Source organism: Siniperca chuatsi, linkage group LG9, assembly GCF_020085105.1.
Source record: "Siniperca chuatsi isolate FFG_IHB_CAS linkage group LG9, ASM2008510v1, whole genome shotgun sequence".
Lineage (NCBI taxonomy): Eukaryota > Metazoa > Chordata > Actinopteri > Centrarchiformes > Sinipercidae > Siniperca > Siniperca chuatsi.
Window position 1 is genome coordinate 15,217,993 of NC_058050.1, and position 19,009 is coordinate 15,237,001.

At 40.7% G+C, this 19,009-nt stretch overlaps 1 protein-coding gene across 7 annotated transcripts in view; it reads left to right on the forward strand.

The window, feature by feature from the left end:
• Positions 1-1,769: 1,769 nt before the first annotated feature.
• zgc:158766 (uncharacterized protein LOC100009641 homolog) overlaps positions 1,770-19,009 on the forward strand; it is a 36,148-nt gene continuing 18,908 nt past the window's right edge. For 2 of the 7 annotated variants that reach the window (XM_044207406.1, XM_044207407.1), the window contains exons 1-2: positions 12,594-12,880; positions 18,003-18,200. In XM_044207406.1, coding sequence (XP_044063341.1) covers positions 12,812-12,880; positions 18,003-18,200 — 267 coding nt within the window. In that variant the 5' untranslated portion in view covers positions 12,594-12,811. Of the gene's footprint in view, positions 2,054-6,677; positions 6,816-8,357; positions 8,493-12,593; positions 12,881-18,002; positions 18,201-19,009 lie in introns of those variants that run through there. The other 5 variants (XM_044207411.1, XM_044207410.1, XM_044207408.1 and 2 more) reach the window with 5 other exon arrangements.

Sequence of the window (19,009 nt, forward strand, 5' to 3'; positions counted from 1 at the left end):
TTTGAGAGTTGATGAATAAGAGCCTGATTGTAGATATGTTTGGTTTTCTGGTCACTTTAAATTAATGGTCAGCATCAGCAAATGAAAAGCTCATAATTACTATCAGCTACATAAATATACTGCAGAAACAGCAGCAACTGTCTACCAGTAATGCTTTTACAGTTATCAGATGGTGTGATTATCTGGCCAGAAAGGTGAAAGCAGAAGTGTCTCATTTCTCTTTCTGTTTGCACTTCCCTCTCATTCTCTGAGAAAACAGATCACTGGCTGTTTTGTTATTGCCTATCTTCTTCAAGGCCTAAAAGTGCGAACCATCAGTCATTATAAGGTCATAACACAAACTTGGGTGACTTGAAGAGAGCTTTAATACCTGACTGTGCTTAATTTTCCCACAGGGTTCATACTGTAGACCAATTGGTGCTTCTGTATGCCTAGGGAATAGTCATTAGGCAATAGTCAGACATTTGGACACAGGGCTCCTCTAAGACGGGGCTTCAAGATGTAATAATGTAGCACTAGCCTCTTTATAACTCAGTTGATATTGTGCTTAAATTACCACACTAATATTACCAAACAAATTTACAATAGTTTTTTTTCCAGCATGCACAATATCAGGGCCCTGAAACTGAAGCAGCTAAATGGAATTCAACCATCTTAAAATCTTTTATGTGTTTATCCTGAAAAAGGCCCACAAACAAATTGTCCCACATTGAACCTGGGGCACTCAAGCTGGTTACCAGTCTGTCTCTGATCGATTTGAATCAGCCACCAGGTGGCAACAAACAGCCATCGCTGGTACACAATATACTGTAGAAAGACATCAGTGCAGTTTGTGCTGCTGTTGCAGACCAGCTGATTTAATGGACCTGCATTTAAGAGTTCACAGACTTGTTGCCATTGTCCTGGATAATACTTGATACTAATGTGGAATGTATGGAACTGCTTCATAGATAAGACTTGGAACGAAACAGGAAACGTGGGAGATAAATGTCCAAAACTCTGAAATACAGTAGGCCCAGAGCTTTTGATCATATTACACAATCTTCCTCAGTTGCTGAAAAACAAAAAGTGTTGTGTTGATTTGTCAACTGCTGTGTCCAAGGTCAAGGTCAAGGTTAGTTAGTTAGTTAGTTAGTTAGTTAGTAAAAGTTAGTTTACAGCAGTAAGGTTTGTAAACAGCACAATTTTAAAACAGAGATATGATCAGCTGTGAAACCACAACATTTTAAATCAATTATTGAAACAAATTGCATAGGTGCATATTATTATAATTTATGTTGTCAACATAAATTGGGCTTTTAATGACATAGATTCAGTTTCCTTCTTCTTGGAAAAGGAAGATCAAGAGCCTTTCAGTAAAGGTAAAAATCCTCACATCTTCCATATGCAGCTATTTCAGGTATTTCCATCACCTCCATCAGGTCAAGTTGAGCTGTCACCTTGCTGAAGGTGCCTGTTTCACGTGACATTAGATGCAACAGTCTGTGATTGTCATTCACGTAAAACAGAAAAGAGCACTACTGTAGCAAAATATAAATTAGGCCTAATGCTCAGCTGTTAGACTTATTTAATATATTAAAAGTAAAAACTGTTGGTATAATAGTTTCTTTGTGTCGCTCATATCAACGCGCTTTTGTTAATTGCCAGCCCAGCTCAGAGAAAGCAGCATTCCCTGCTCCGGTCGTCAGGGATTTAGGGAAGGACTGAATCCGAGCCCCGACTGAGACAAACAATGGCAGCGATGAAAGGCGAGGGGAGGGTCGGCCTAATGCAAATATCCACTTTGTGCGCCTTGCAGAACCTGCACTAAACACTGACAACTACCAACTTCCACGCAAAGTGAGTAGCCTAACTACTGTAGACGCGGACTGTAAAACAGCTTAGATTTTCGTATTTGTCGCTGTGTTTTGCGCAAATTTGCGGACCAAGTTCTTACACGGAGGCTTTCTTGATTCAGCAACAAGTGGGGAAGCGAAGAGGAGACAGGACGTTGCAGCATCTCTGAAATGCGCCAAGTGCACCTGCTGAAGGACACGACAGAGAGGTAGGAGAGGTATGGCGACCAAATACAAGTGCAGCATCACGAAGTACTGAAAACTGACTTCCTAAACTCTCTCCTCCAATCCGTCTTTTCGTCGTTTCAACATTCAAGAGCAAATTCCCCCGTTTTTGTTTTTTGGGGTTTTTTTTTTTGCATTTCTCAGTCCTACTTTTCATTTCTGTGTACGAAGCTTTCAGGGGAAACTTTTTTGGGGGACTTCAGCTTTTCTCCCAATATACAACAGTTTAGTTCGACCCACCTTTTTTTTCTGTGCGGCTTATTTAGTGCAGCTAAGCCTGCCTCAGGAAAACGTGATTATCCTCAGACCATCGATACGCTGGCTTTAATTCAAGACATGCATGAGAAAGGCTTTGCAACATAATAGATCAGTGGGAGCCTGTCTGCTTGTATAGGCGTGGGGCAAACGGAGGGGAATCTCACTTGAATGTTGATATTGTTGGATGCGAGTGAAACAAACAACACTGAGAAATATTAAATCCAAAAATGTGAGATTGACCTTCTGGCGTTTGCATGCTGTTCCATTTAGATGTAGACAAGAAAAGCCTATGAAAACATTTGGTAAAAATAGCACTGATAAGTCAGCTCTGAGCCCCATTTTGCATCATCCCTCCCTGCAGCCTGCAAGTGTTTGCCAGCCGTGAGCGAAAAGTAATGCAGTGAAATGCTACTGTAAAATCCCAGCATATCCCCCAGAGAAACATCAAAGTGGACTCAACATGAGGCCTTTAACTGAACAATTGTTCCATTCTACCCTGCACCCCAACCCTGACCACCCCCACAACCCCCTATTCCCTATTTCCACTTGATTAAGCCCTAAACTGAGCTGAGTTGAATCTGGAGGGAAAATAGTTTGCTAATTCTGACTCTCAAATCTGACACAAAAGAGGAAGACTGTTCTCTCTGTTCTAATTTGAGTCTGATTCAATAAATTGACAAGATTTTTCTCAGCTGGTTTGGAAATCATATTTTTGGTCAAATATAGACAGAACAAGTGTATGTGAGGGAGTAGACATGACATCAAATCTTCAGTTTTTTATATTTTCACTTCATTCAGCTCCTGCTTGATTATTCCAGCCTTAGGATGCTCAAATGTATTGCTGCATACTGTATAAGGTATTTGTTACCACTATAGTTTCTTTCATCAGATTAATGAAATCATGAATTAATCATCAGTTGTGCAACAAAACCAATGTACCTGTTTGCAAGTAGTTAACTACTAAATAATGAAAGCATCAACATGGAAGCATTATGCTGTTTTAGCTGTCTTTTAAACCAAAATCAGAATGTTATTGCCCAAAGCAGATGTTTATTATCAAGCATACATTATCATGCATGTGTAACAATCCATAAAAATGCATGGACAATAGGTAAAAGGCTCTTTATGTAGATGCAGACACTAGTTTTCAGGGATTGGTGTGAATGCCATCAGTGCAGTTTATGACAACTCTTTACAATTCAGGAAAAAACGCTGACAGCTCCTCTTTGAGTGGCTCTTTATTGCTGTTTAGAAACATCCCTCTGCTGCTGCTACTGCAAGCTCAAATATCTTCCAAATCTAAACAGCACAGTTTAAAGTTGAAATCCATGTCTCGCTATTGATTTTCCTGTATTTGTGAGCAATTATCGTTGTTAGTGAGAATAAGCAGAAAGCAGCCTGCAGACCACTGTACACATTCTCTGTCTGGTGGTGAGGTTGCCAGGCAATGTGAGCTGCTGGATGAAGGCTGCTCGGATGGCTCTTTTTCTCCCTCAGGCTGCTCTCTCCATCTCTTTCTGTCTCACAACCCCCCACCTCTCCTCTCAGCTTGCCTCTCATCTTCTGCATACTAATAGATGCACCAATGGCTGATTACAAACCAGGGCTGTCAAATTGATTATCAATATTCTCCACTTTGTGGGGACAGAAGTTTATGGGAACTTCCTCTATTGTTATTTGTTAAATTTATTGTTTTCACTAATTCGCTGTGAAATACAGCAGACAGAAAGTCTACCAGTCTACAGTTATTGTCAGGTGCATGTGTTAGTCCTGTTGTATTCTGCAGGACAGTGAAGTTTTTATATATCTTTACTTTATTCACCAGAGGAGGGCAGTGTTCAAGTTCTGCTGAGAAGCAGTAAACCCAGTCGTAGAGTCATAGACCTACTTTTAACAGTTTTTGCTGTTATGTGCTCTGATAAAATGTTAGTGAAATATCTTTAGGAGCTACAAACATTTTGCCCCAGATTCAACATCTTTCAAAAGCCACATCATTTCAGGAGTCTATCTCCATCTGCATCTTTAAACAGGAAGGAATCATTACTCCAACAACAACTCACAAACAGATGGAGTGAGTGTTTAGTTTATATAAAAACAGGCGCTCTCAATTGCAAAAGTCGACCAATACACCAACGGGTAGCATAATGCCACATCGGTGTAATGACCATTAAATTTGCTGTTTGTTTTTAGTTTAAATTAATTTTGTCTTTGTTTAAATGATTAAAGCAGCTCGCTGGCATTTCACAGGACTGGTGGACTCAGAAACAGCTACATTTAAAGTAAATCATTTTCCCACATAAATTTGCACAGGAAAGTTTTGAATTGCAGAATAATAATATTCTCTTTCACACATGATTTTTACACTTTAAATTATATGTATGGATTTCCCTTATAGACTCATCTGTAGGTTCTGTGTGTTTTCCATGTTATGCTCATTTGCGTAATAATTTATCTAAACCAGATATGTAAAAGTATAGAGAGGAAAGTATAGAAACTCAGCATTTTGTCATTGAGGAACTCCTCAATGACAAAATGCTCTTCCTGGTAGGCCCTATCCTCAAGAGACAGGTATAATTAGAGCTATGGAAACAGGAAACACCTCGCCCTCCCTATCGTTTTCTCCCCCCTCTCTCTCCCCCCTATTTCGCTCTCTCTGTTTTTCCCTATCTCTCTCTGTCTGTCTCTCTTCCTCCTCGTCTCTCTCCTCTCAGATGTGCATTTATTTGTCCAAATTATCAGGTGCAGAGACGTAGAGTAAGGCCTATAATGAGTCCTGTGATGATTATCAGTGTGTCTTACATCCTTGGGTTTACTGGAAATGAGGACATGGTTTGGGTCTGTTTTTTTTGTTTGTTTTTTTTTTTTGGCCCAGAAAGCAATTAACAAACTGTACATTTTTGCTGTCATCTTTCTGCCTGTTAGAATGAAGACTCACAGTTATTTTCATTAAAGATTAAATTGTAGATTTATTTTAGCCTATATATTGTTGAAACATTCCCATTACTAAAGTGGCACCTTACAAATAACTGCCAAAAAACACAAAGACATTCAATTTGCAATGATGTGAAACAGAGAAAAACAACCAAATCTCACATTTTCGAAGCTGTTACCACCAACTGTTTGGTATTATGACTTGATAAAACACTTTAAATGTTGATCAATTAATTGGCTAATGGTTCGAACATTAGTTGTCATGCTCTGGCAAATATAACAAATATGAGACAAGTAAGAAGACATGTTTATAGTTATGTTCTGAGTCTTCATGACGTCAGTCACTAATATGACATACTGCAATTTCACACTGTCTGAATCTTAATCCTCCCAAAATCCTCAGCTTGACTTCCATCACAGTGCATTGGCTTTGACTGCCAATGATTCATTTGCGGTGAATGTTTACACGCCCATGGTAGTTTAACCCAATGTGAGGGATGTAGGAGAGGGGCCTCTAATTTCTGCTCCTTCCTCCAAAGATTAAAGACCCTGCAGAGACCAGGTGTACAGTTCAGACCAAAGATTAACCATCCATTGCACTTCTCTTCACCTCAGACCACATAAATGACTTGCTCGGCACCGCACTCCGTCTCTGTGATGGTGCACAGATTATATTTTTAGATCAGGAAAGCTGCTCTTGACTGTCCAGTAAAAGAGGTGTACCAGCACTTAACCTGAATCCAATAGTCTCTCCTTTTGCTCAGGCACGCGGAGTTCAAGAAAGAGAAATGTCAGCGTTTTTTATTGATTCAGAGGAGCGGCTCCCACCTTTCCCCTTGCTGGTGTGGAATGCACACCTGGAGGTGTTTGCTGAGTGGTTCTAGTAATCCATATAACAATGCAGGCTGACATCTGGTTCCATCAGAAGCACTCGAGGCAGTTTGCTCTGACAGGCGCTGCATTGTCTCTATAGATCAGTGTGGCTGTGATGCAGTTGATCTCTTTATTGTGACATTTTTCTTTAATCCTTTAATTTTATTACTGACAGCAGAATAGAGAGTATGCAGGATGTTAAGATCTCTAAATTAGCAGAAAATGTGACAAAATTATGGAACTGATTTGTAAAAATAATATACATCTCAATCAAAACTTTTGCATACATTAAAGACACCATTTAAGAATTGGACATTGGGGAACAGAAAGCACAGGTAAAGTGCAATTGTCTAGACTTTGTTGACATGGCAGGCCTGTTGAGTTGCACGGCCCTCGGTTCCCCTCACAGTGTAGACACAGGAGGGAGATGGGTGCAGATAAAACGACTGGGTTACGCCCCGCCGAGGAATTGGGATGCCTGGGGGGCTGGGAAACTTTCTGCCTGGCTAGCCTTAATATTGTGATTCTCCTCAGTCAACAAAGCAGTGCGTTTGATGGAACATGTCAGGTTCCTCCAGGACTTGGGGGCTGGTCCTCTCCTCTGGTTAGACAGCTGTCAGCCCCTCAGAGCCCAGAGAGCCAGCGACTCCTCCATGTGTTGTTGGAGACTTCAAAGCAGGAGAGCAGAGTGAGGTGAGTGCTGATTTTCAAAACAACTGAACAGCTTTAGCTGGGATTAATTTGGATTCTGTGTTGGGTTGTTGAGTCAAGTTGTCTTTGGGAGTTGTTCACTGCTGTCAGATCTCTGAGGCATTGTTCTGTCTTTGGATGTGTGTTATTTGTTCTCAGAATTAAACCTGCTCTCATTAAGGGAGAAGTTGAGCAGCAGCCATTGTTAATTGCACTTAAAATAAAAGCAAAGCACACTTAAGCATTATTGTTGCTATACAGTATTTCATGTAGAGAACGGCAGTCATTGTTTGAAGTTTATAGTGTTGAAATTGTTCAAATTTTAAAGTTAATTTTGATTCTATTAAAGTAGAAATGTACATTATGCTTAACTACCAAAGAGCTGGGTATTACTAGCCTTTGTTGTTAGTTTGATAACCTGTCACATGACCAGATTATCAATTAATAGAAATGTAATAGTACACTACTCCTTTGGCTGAGTTTCTGTTGTCTTAATACAGACAATAGTGGTAATTCAAACACATACAATAAATGCAATGCAATACAGTCTACAGTATTTAGTAAATGTATGTATAAAATTCTTGTTGAAACATATTTAATTGTGCGTGGGTACCCAGGCAAGTCTGTGCAAGGATAGTAAAAATCTAACATAAGTGTGTTTAATATAGGAAAGATTTTTTTCATGCCTTACCTGTTCTTCTGCCCTGCAGCACAGATTAGATTTGATTCAATTAGATTAGACATTAAAGAGGAGGAAAGCGTGATTACTGTAGTTTTACAACATGGATAACTTAAATCGTATAAAACCTATGCTCTACATAATGAAGTTTAAGTTATACTTCACTGTACTTACTGTATGTCCATGGTACATATTGTAGTGTATGTATACTTGATCAGACTGAGCGTGTCTTCTCCTTGACTTCTTGATGATTTCAACTGTGGGAGTTGCTGCTGTAACTCGACCTTGCCTCCTCCAGCCACCTGTGCTCGCGTGCTCAGAGAAAACACTGGCTTTTGTGTTGCAGTGAGACGTCCACACAGCAGGGGGGCTAAGGTACATTAGGCAGCTATGACAGGTGGCGTACTCTTCCTGTGCTTCCCCGTAGTAAAGAGCTTGAATGTGGTCGGGCTGTTGGTGGAACAGCTGCATCACACTGCCATGGAGGTGGGGGGAAATCTCTTTCCTGACAAAGACATCAGAAAAAGACAGGAACTGAACCTCGAAATTTGATTCAAGATGCATGTCTTTTTAACTGTGCAATGTATGCGTTCGCATGTCTCCAATCAGATTTGGGTCCCATTCTAAAGTGCACTCTTTGCATGGCAGTGGGACGCTGGAGGTTGGGGTGCTATGTGGCATGTTTGTGTTTGTGTAGCTGTGTGCATTTGTGTAGCGAGGTAATCAATCTGAATCCTGGAGCCTAAAGTGTGCAACAGCACCACTGTGTCTGTCTGTGAGAGGAGGAACGGTTCAGTCAGAGCCCCCAGTAACTGTTTATACCCACCCACTGGGACTGGTTGAGAAGGGGCAGAGGGGGGCAGTAGCTCAGCCTGTGTGAGCCTGGATGGTGATGTGATGTGAGTTCTCAAGGCTGTGTGAGGCGGACAGAAGGAGAGCGATGACTCGTTCACTCTGTCCTCTATATGGACTCGGCTTCGTTACAGTCCAAAAGCTGACCTGTAAGTATAAAACTTCTTAAAAGTGCAGTTCCTCTCATTTTCTTTGCGAGTGCCCAGAGTTCCTCTGTGTTTGCTTTGCTTTATCATTTTAGAAGAGTGAGATATGGGAAGTGTGTTGCAAGAACGTATATAAACAGTATATCTCAGACATTAAAATGGAGTGTTGGTATTAGACTTGCAACGATTAATCGATTAATCACTCAGTCGATTGAACGAAAATTAACCAGCAAGTTATTTGATGATCGATTCATCGTTTTAGTAATTTTACAAGCAAAATTCCAAACATTTGATGGTTTCAGGTTATCAAATGTGGGAATTCGCTGCTTTTCTTGGTCTTACATTATAGTAAATTGAATATGTTTGGGTATTGGATTGTTGATCGGACAAAACAAGACATTTGGAGATGTTTGTTTGGCATTTTTCCTTGTTTTTGAGAAAATAATCAAACAAATAATCAATAATGAAAATAATTGTTAGTTGCAGCCCTAGTTGGTATGGATTTCCTGAGCTGTTGCAAAGTAATGACAGCACAACATTTTTTTTTATGTAGCTGGATCTAACAGACATTATGCTGCTGTAAATTTAAATGACTCTACAATGCTGTGATTACTGGCAACACATTGCCACATCTGTCGCAGTTTAAAATATGCTAGATGAAGATGAAGATGAAGAAAAGGGGTGACGTTTAAAGTTTTCTTAACAGCTGTTGTTGGGTGGCCTGTGTGGTACTGTGAGGTTGGTACGAAGTGAGGTAGAACCAAGGTGTCACATTCCACAGTTTGGTGTGTGTGTGTGTGTCGGTTCATCATTAATGACCACCCATCTGTTTACAGCAGAGCATGTACTTGATCGAGTCTTGCTTATAATTTAAGACATAGTCAAGCCTCCAATGAATTCCTCCATGTTCTGGGTAAAGTTTGGTTGAACGCGGGTGCATGTGCACATCTGAAATGGACTGCAAAAATCTTTCAATCTTAATCCAAACAACTACTGTGTCCATCCTCCCCCTTAAATCTGTCTTACATTTTTATCTGTAGAATTACGGTAAGATATGATGATGAAAAATTATAAAACTGCAGCTCTCTTGTCATCTGACTAATTTGTTCCTTTGATAGCTTAATCAGATCGCGTAGCTCCCCTGGGACTGCCCTATCTGCCTTTTCAGATCACATAAATATTGTTTACCACAAGTCTGCGTAAACGAGGCTATTTTAAACCTTATGGAAAAACAACAGGAAAAGTTTAACTCTTGTAGTTGTACAAACATGTCAGTTTAAATGGAGCTGATGTTTTACTGTCCACAACTTTGCTGCTGTCTTGATTTGAATCTGATTTGAATCTGAACACACTATAGATAAGCATATGAAACCCACAGATGGATTTATTTTTTGTCTTTAGCACAGGGACATCAGCACTGTGGACTAAATCACCCCAAATTTAAACAACTTTTGGCTCCAGGTTACATGTTGTTTACTGTTCATCCCAGTGCAGTAGGGCTTGCTCCTGACCTAAATCACCAGAAGTACAAACACACACTGATGCCTCCTCTAGTGGCCACAGAGGAACCACATGTCTACGTTCCCAAACAGGACATGTGAAGAGGGGAAAATATTGAAGGGTGGAGGAACCTAAAACATTGCATTACAGATGACAGATTTCTTTCAATTCACCTATAATCCTTCAATTCATGTTAAATCATGAAAATCATAGGCAATACGTAAGATGTTGTGTATGGTATCAACAATGTTTTATCTCTATATATGTACACAGTACAAGATGGTGTTTTTATGATCAGTCTTTTATTTGGTGGATTTACAAAATTAGTAGATGTAGTTAACAGTTAAAACAGGTATTATAGAAAGGAGTTGTAAATATATATTGTATATAAGATACGAAATATACTTATGGTACTGACCAAAAAACATACACTGAACAGTAATGCTGTTTTAGATGGTGATATCATCAACAAATACAAAAAATTTTGTTGGGAGCCTTTTCTACTTTTTTGGTATATAGCTATTCTCTAAGTATATAGTTTTATCACAATCATAAGCAAGTTGGAGTAGCCGATTACTCCAATGCCAATTTAATTGAAAGAAATTAAACCATCATACCAAATCCATTGTGTCAGTACTAAAAAACTGCCTTTTCCAGAGTAATTGATTTTGTAGTGAATGTTACAAACACCTAGTGTGCACTTAACATGGTAGTTAAGTATGATTTGAATATAATACTGTATTTTGACAATCTAAACATTGTTTGATAATCTCTAAAAAAACGTGCACTGATTGTAAGATTTAGGAGCACAGTTTAGTTCAAAATAGGGGTGCCCTGTTGGCCTAGGGGTTAAGGCGCTGAACTGGAACACAACATTCCCAGTACGAGAGGCTCAGGGGACCTCTGTCATTCCCCCTCATTTCCTGTCATCTCTCTACTGTCAACTCCATTACATTTATTTAAAAATCTTAAAAACACAACTACTCACCATGTAGCCATGACAGACAGGGCTGCAGCCTCACTTCCTTGGCCAAACGTTTACAGGACTGACTAAAATCTGCTTCAGTGGACATCCTGCTGGCTCAGCTGGCTGACACACCTGCATCTTGGACATGTTCCGACCTGAGACCTTTGTTGACGTCAATTTGAACCATTTTGTTGCTCATGTGCCGTAATTTCAACCCAATTAGATAAGTAAGAATTAAAAAGAAGGAAAAGAAGAAAAAAAGGGGGTTGGAATGGAGGAGACATAAAAGAAGGAAATCTGCCCTCACTGACAGTGAAACCAGCCCAGTGGGAAAGGCAAAAATTATAGGGTCAGCCATGGCACAAACATTATGTGACTTGGAGAGAGAGAAGTGTATATTTTCATAGTGCATATGTGAGGTATGTGTGTGTCTGTTTATATAGCAGATTATACAGTAGATATACACATAAGACTAAATGTAGATCCACTGTATATATAACAATATGTGCTGTTACTGATTCATGATCTTACTTCTTAGTTTACAGTATTGTCTCTTCTTTTTTTGTGACAAGTGCTTCCCAGAAGTGTACTACATCAAAGTGTAAGTTCCTCTGGATACTTTTGTCAACATGAGTGTAACTACAGTGTGTTTGTGTGAGCCCACGTGTGCCGTGTGACTGCAGCCAGTGACAGTGTGTCTTCTTGTCTCTGTCGGGTCATTGTGATGTCTGCCTCTCTAATGACAAGAATCTAGCGCCTCTCTCTAAATATAAACCAACCCAATTACCCATCCTCACTGCTTTCTCTGTTTACACAGGCTGGCTTAATATGATCTTCACATTTTCACACAAAGCATGCATTCTCATGGAGCATGTTTTCCCGAACAAGGATTTCCTGTGTTTACGAAGAGATGGGAAGGAGCTACTGTTCACCGCTAACAAAGTGTCACTTTGCTGCATTCCAGCAGTAAAAACATGCTCACCTCTCCCGTGTTTTTGTGTCTCATGAGGTCTTTCTTGGGATTCCTGTCAGATGTCATCATCAAGGAATGTTAACTAATGATATAAGTTTATTCAGGTTCATCAGGTTTATATATTGTTTTAGAGTAAATCTGTTGTCATATCTGAAGATGTCAAATCTGTCTTATCTAACAGGAGGATGTCCCACATATGTCACTGGTTTTTAAGGGCCGGTTAAATGATTGGGTATTCCCCTGACAATATTTAAGTGGAATGCCATTGTAGTGAGTGACCTGAGCCACCAATCCTATGCTGATGTCTTCCTTTCTTTTTCCTTTTGAAAAGCAGCAGAATAAGCTGAAACCCTAGTCCATTTGTATAGTCAGGACAAAGAGAGACCATTGTGACAGGAGGGGTGGAGGGGAGCTGCCGGTGAAGGTAGGGGTGCAAGGGGTCGGGGGGCAGAGAGGAGTTAGTTAGAGTCTGACCCCTGCTGGGTGGAGTGTTGGGGGCTCGGAGCGTCGAGGGTGTGCAGGTCAGGTAGTGGGGGGGGTTTTTTTTTTTTTTTTTGAATGATGAGCCTGAAGTTGCAGCAGTGCATTTATCCAGCTGGAAGAGGCTTCAGTAGCAGAGCAGCAGCAGGGCGGGGGAGGTTATGTTGAAGGGAGGGAGGATGAGTGACGGGGAAGCCAGTGCTCTGCCTCTCTCACGCTCCAACAGGAGTTTAGTCTGCTCCAGCTGCTTACACCACACGCACACAGAGAGAGCTGAGACCTGTTGCTATCACAGCAATGATTTACAGCACCTACAGAGTGGATTGTACACTGGATTTCAGCGCTTGGAGTTGATAACACTTATTTACTTTTTATAAGTTTGGTATTTTGTCTGGTGCCTAAATGCTGTCACTGGGCAAAATGCACTCCAGAGCAAAGTCCCGGAGTTGTGACAACTACCTGAGTATTAAGGTACGAGCTTGAAACATGTCTTCATACAGTTTTACTGGAAGTTGCTGTTTCTTTTTGTGTATTTTTGCATGTGTCTAAACTTTTTTCCTTTTTCTTCTGTATTGAGTGTTAACCTGGCTTCTTGGGAACCTTCAGCGACTGTGTGTGTGTGTGTGTGTGTGTGTGTGTGTGTGTGTGTGTGTGTGTGTGTGTTATTGTGCACATTCAGGGGATGGATGTTTTTGTCTCAGCACGTACACAGATAGACAGATATTTTGACTTCTTGCTCGATAGCCAAAACATATCAGGTAGCTTTTTATACATGCACATGTATAAAACACATACAAGTGAGGAAGAAGAATGTCCGTAATTCTTAGCAATTACTTGTCTGCTGCTCTCAGATACTTGCCTGTTTGTAGTACTCTGTGTTTACTTTGAAGGGAATTGGGATAGTAATTCTTCATTGATGGCCCCTCAACATGTTCTCCATCTGTTGAATGACAATTACAACTGAATATAGTGAATAATCTCCATGGTGTGCAGTCTTGACAGGGAGCTAAACACTGGAATTGGAGACCAGAACTTATACCACATATTAAAATCTTCAATTAATTTCTTCTGTAGATACAGATATTGACATATTACAGCTATGTGCCATCATCAGCAATAGTGGGCTTTTTTTTCAAAGAAGAAAAAGAAAAAAGAAATGATTTGATGAAGGTGCTATTTATCATTTCTGGGGTCAGTGAAATACACAAGTTTGTATCCTCTCTGATAAGTCAGTTTCCTTTATCATCCTCCCACTTGTTTTGGTATGCACCCATGCTATATTTACCCTGCAGAGGTATCAATAGACTTTGTTAGTCTCCTTTGTCTCTTAGTCTCCTTTGTCTCTTCTGTCACTGCTCTGATTGGATGAAGGATCTCCATTCACTTTTTGTCTTCTTGTTGGGTTTTCCTTTATGCAAAGGCCTAATCAAATATGTGAATGTGTCTGTGTTGTATACAGCACAACTTCTATCTATAGGGTCGGCGAGGTCTGTCAGGGCTGCTCAAGAACAATATCCTGTCAATGTTGTTTACATCCTGTGGGACAAAGTCATTAGTTTCCTACTGACTACATAAATCAAGTCTTTCTGATAACCAGCGTGGGAATCTGTAAAATCTTTCCCATTACCCCACAGTTGCAGTTAGTCTCATTTATCTTGCTTCTTTTGTTTTTTGTAAAACTTTTTTAAAGGCCCAAGCTTGAAAAAATATGCATGTCTTAGACTTTACAACGTATCCTATAGCCTGATGCTTAGCAGAAATGTTTCTCTTACAGTCCATAGGACTGCCAAGCCATAGGAATGTAAATGTAAATTAAAGGAAAATTAAAAATAGTTACTTTTGCTGTAGACAAGTGGGTGGACAAGTTTATCACCTCCAGACGTCCATTATTGTTGATCTCGCAGTCACCTCACAGACCTAGCTGTGTTTGTCACACAGTCAGTGTGGGCCTCTCTGGGTTAAAGTTTATCTGCTGAGATACCATTATAGCATTTACTAAAGTGTCTTTTTACAATACAATTCTAATTTTATGCTGTTGTCCATTGAAGAACGTGCTCTGTAGTGTTCATACAGGGAGAGAGATGAAGTATCTTTGTGTGCGATGTATGTGTGATGTCGTATGTGTGTGTGTTCAAGTACAATTCAGTTTGAGTTTGACACTAAGATATGTAAGTATGTGTCTTAAGCTAAGACACAGGAAAGCAGAAGTCAGATAAAAGATTTGCAAACTGCTCTGAAAGCTCCCACTAAGTTCAGTTTAATAGAAAATTATTTTGAGAAACGTTACTTACTTGGGTTAATGTTGCTTTTAAATATATTGGGAGTTATTAGTACAATGTTCAGATCTTTTGTCTGACTTCATATCCCAGCCCCTCTCCTCGCCTCTCCTCCTCTCATAAGATAGGATTTCTATTGGTACAGATCAAAAGCTGAATCAAACTGCGGGTTCAGTGGTAAGGTCTCACTAGGCTCTTTTGTTGGTGTCTTGGCACCTGGCAGCGGGGCAGGTCTGAGCAACCTGTGGCCTTTGTCAGGTCGCCTTTGAGGCTGTTAGCAGGTTGGTTAGTGAGCAGGCTGTATGGGGGCTCCAGGGCTCTCCAGTTACACTCCCCTGGTGGCTTCATGCTCCACTGGAGGCCTGGTAGGCAGCTCCTTTTGTGTCCCTGACCCACTAAATGTGTCAGTGACCACCTCTCGCTCACTCTCTCTCTGTCTCTGTAGGTCTCTCACTCTTCCTTTCTCTGTGATGCACCTCTTCTCTTTTTCTATCCCTCTGACTTTGATTATTTTCTTCTCCCACTTTGTGGTCTGCCACATGCTTTAAAAGGTGCTGTTCTTTTAGATTTACCAGCTAATGAAACATTTTCCCATGGTATATTTGATGTCTCAAATCATTTAGAAATGCTAAAAAAACATAAAACATTTCAGCTTTTTAGTGGCTTACAAATTTCACAGACATTGCAATATTTGTTTCCACCTCAAACTCAACCATCCCTTAATATTGAAGAGAATCAAGCCTGTATGTTTGCCTGTTTCATTGAGAGACAAAACCTTCATCATTTAGCCTACTTACTAGCTCTGTGCACCTTCTGAACAGCTGGTTTACTGACGGCACAGACAAAAGTGTCCCACCTGGAGCTTGAGCCCATTAATTACAACCTCAGTCCTCCATCACATAGCCAGCCGCTTACAAAGACCTGGCATCAGAAAGGGTGGGACTTCCCAATCTGCTCCTGTCCCAGTCTGAGGCTAGACATACACAACCATACGCACTGCATTCCTTTGTGGCTCAAAGCGGATGGGAAGCTCAGCTCTGGTGGCTATAGCTCAGTTGTTCTGCTGAGACATGCAGATATGTCTCCCAATAGCCAGGTGACACTTTTTGAAAAGCTACAAATGCGACATGAGAATGGAAAGCTATATATATATTGTACCTTTTGTAAGATATTATCTACAGGGTGATGATGTAATGTATATTTGCCACTGCTCTGAATGTAAACATTGTGTTATGCAGCTATTGTTCAGATAAGTGCAGTTTTGTGTGACATTGGATTACATGGATAGTCACCCCTGTGCAACAAGATGAATAGCATTTTATTTATCATTGAGCTCAAGTCTCTGCTATGTTGAGTATTTGTGCTTCAAAACACTATCGCCATCACTACCACAGTTTTTTCTGCCTTGGGAACCTGAATAAAAACGTGCTGGTCTGTCCTAACTATGTAGTGAGGGCTTTCCTCCCATTGTTAGCTTTCCTCCATTAAAACACCATGTTATTCTTCTCCTCCCGGGTGCAACAGTGACTAATGCCCAGAGACATTTTTGTCTCGCTAAAAGCAGGCTGACTGCTAATGGAGGTGGGCGTTTTGTTTCAGGGCACCAACACTGTACAACACATACTACTTAGAGAGGCGGAGTGCACAATGAGCTCCTTGTAGTAGAGTTGTGGCATGTGTACCAATGCACTGAACTGTACTCACTCACTCCTCTAATTGATCGTGCTGAGCTGCTTAGATCAACAGGACAGATCCTACAAAGGGTGAAACATGGGCTGTCTGATCACCAGAGTACAGGCGATCTCTTGATTTCTAGGCATCGTTTTTTACACACTTTTATTGTCATGTAAATGCAGCGCAGACATTCAAGTGAAAGTTAGTTGTGTGGAGCTGCATCCTCAACCCCCAAGTTTGTCAATATTGTACACAATTGTCATAGTGTGGGACTTTCCCTGGCATTACTATCATTAGAGGCAGATGTCTCTATTCCACTGTTGTGTTCCGTTTGGGAAGGACAGATAGCTAAAGGATGTTTGGCCTTGGTTCTGACTGCTGAGAGGAAGGTCATAGCCTGAACCGTGAACATAACTACAAGACCATGTCAACCTCATCCAGGATTGTTGCAATCCCAAATGTCCCATCTCGTTCCTGGACGAGTTGTAACTAATAGTGTCGGACAGTGTCATCTGTTCTGGTGGGGACAGGTGGTGGTGGCCCATGTCGTCTAGGGGTCAGATAATAGTCACTAATGACATGGTTGTTATTAGTTGGTAACATTGCACCATCCCAGCAGCAACTGGAGTCCAGTCTGAACTTTCCAGTTCTGCTGTTTGTGTCCGCTGACAGTGACATCACTCCCACCAGGTGTTTCCCCTCTCTCTGATGGAAAGACCATCATGGCTGACATTTCCTGTCATGTTCAAACTTCCTGACTGTCTGGCTAAGTTGGATCATACACGTGTATATGTTTATCTAGTTGAATATGTACAGTAATCAGATGCCTTATTATTTGGTCATAGTTGTACACCATTTAGTTGATATCTTTAGCCATGCTAGCAGCATGGTTCTAGGAATTTTCCTCTAACGTCACCAGAAGGTTGACATTTCTAGCTTTTAGTGAAATACCTTGACAACTATTGGATGGATTGCCATGAAATTTGTTAGGAAATATCCATCAGCCTTAACTGAATGTTGTGCTTACTACTAATTAGCAAATGCTAGCATGCTAAAATGCTAAACTACAATAGTATGGTATACCTGCTAAACATCAGCACATTAACATTGTCACTGTGAGCATGTTGGCATGCCGAAAGTTAGCAGTTAGCTCAAAGCGCTGTGCCTAAGTACAACATCAAAGAGCCTCTAGCATGGCATAGTCTTGTTTAAATGTAACCTTTTTTCTATTTCAAGCACTCTAGACCAGTGGGGGCCTGGAACAAGATGATTAAAGGGATACGCAAAAAAATAAATCTGTTAAACAAAATTAATGTTGACTTTTTTCAATGCTTCACACATCTGAAAATCCTTGGAATAAAACACTCTGAGACGGAAAAATCTTTGGGTAGCCTGCCCACAGCCCATGCTCACACCAAGGCCATATGTGCCAACCTGTGATGAGTTAGACATCGCTTTGTTTTAAGGGCAGGTTAACAATTTATCTAGACTCTCATTTCCATGTAGCACATGTTCTCATGTTTTGCTATATCTTGGGAAAAATGGCCTTTGATGTGGCTTTGAGCCTTCTATCATGATATATTTAGCACAAGCTTGACCTGATGAAAGATATCCAACTTAATTCAGCTCTTTTTTTCCCTCAGGACGCTGAGTCTTTGGACAACTGTATCCAGAGCACCTTGTCGGCTCTGTACCGACCCTTCAGTGCCACCGCTGCCACGGTCCTGTGGCAGCTCTTCAGTGTGGTGGAAAGGCAGTACCGAGGAGACGGCCTCCGCTGCCTCATTGACTTCTTGCTTCCTGCCAAGAGGATCCTGCAGATCATCCAACAAGAAACCTGTGTGAGTTGTTGATAGATGTGGCAACTGAGGTTAAATCGAGGAATCTGTTAATGCCTTCTGTGATTTATTTAAGAATTCATTTTGAGTTACAACATAGTCAGAGATTTGCCTGGTACTAACCTTAGTGATTTCCTGCAGGACTGTTGGAGATGTTTGACTCAGATCTCATTTTTGGCCTTCAATCCAATGGAAATAAAAGTTTGAGAAAGTGGCAGTGAGGACACAACAAGAAGAAATAAACTAAAAATCCCTACTAAAACATGTTTCCACTTGCCAGGTCATGTCAACTTATGTACTTCCCTAAACACTTCAAACATGGAATAATAAACATCTTGAAAGATAAGCGACTGTAGTGATGAGACAAAATGTTTGTGACAAAAGAATGTGAGAACAGTGCTACTGAGTGTGAATATCTTTGCTGAGTGGGAAGGGGGAGCATCAGACTGAGACAGAGTTGATTATTGTTCCAAAAACAAGCTGAAAAGCAGCCATCCTTCTCTGAATAGGGAGACAGAGGGAAACTGTAGTCTGTTTGAGAGGCTGCCATGGACTCTTGGTCCCAAAGTGAAATTCAGTATTCTCTCTCACAAGCTTTGATTGCTGGGGGTTAGGGCTCTACGACCAAAGCACTGAAACTTTATTCCTCTGTATTCATCTCTGCAGTGATTACACTGTGACGATAGCCATAGAGCAATCGTTTCACCTAAGCCTAGCCCCTGAGAATAGCTTGCCGTGCATGAGAGTCTTTGTCTTGCAGGCAATATGAGAGGCTTCAGAGGACGATCACATCCATCACAGTCTTTGCCTGG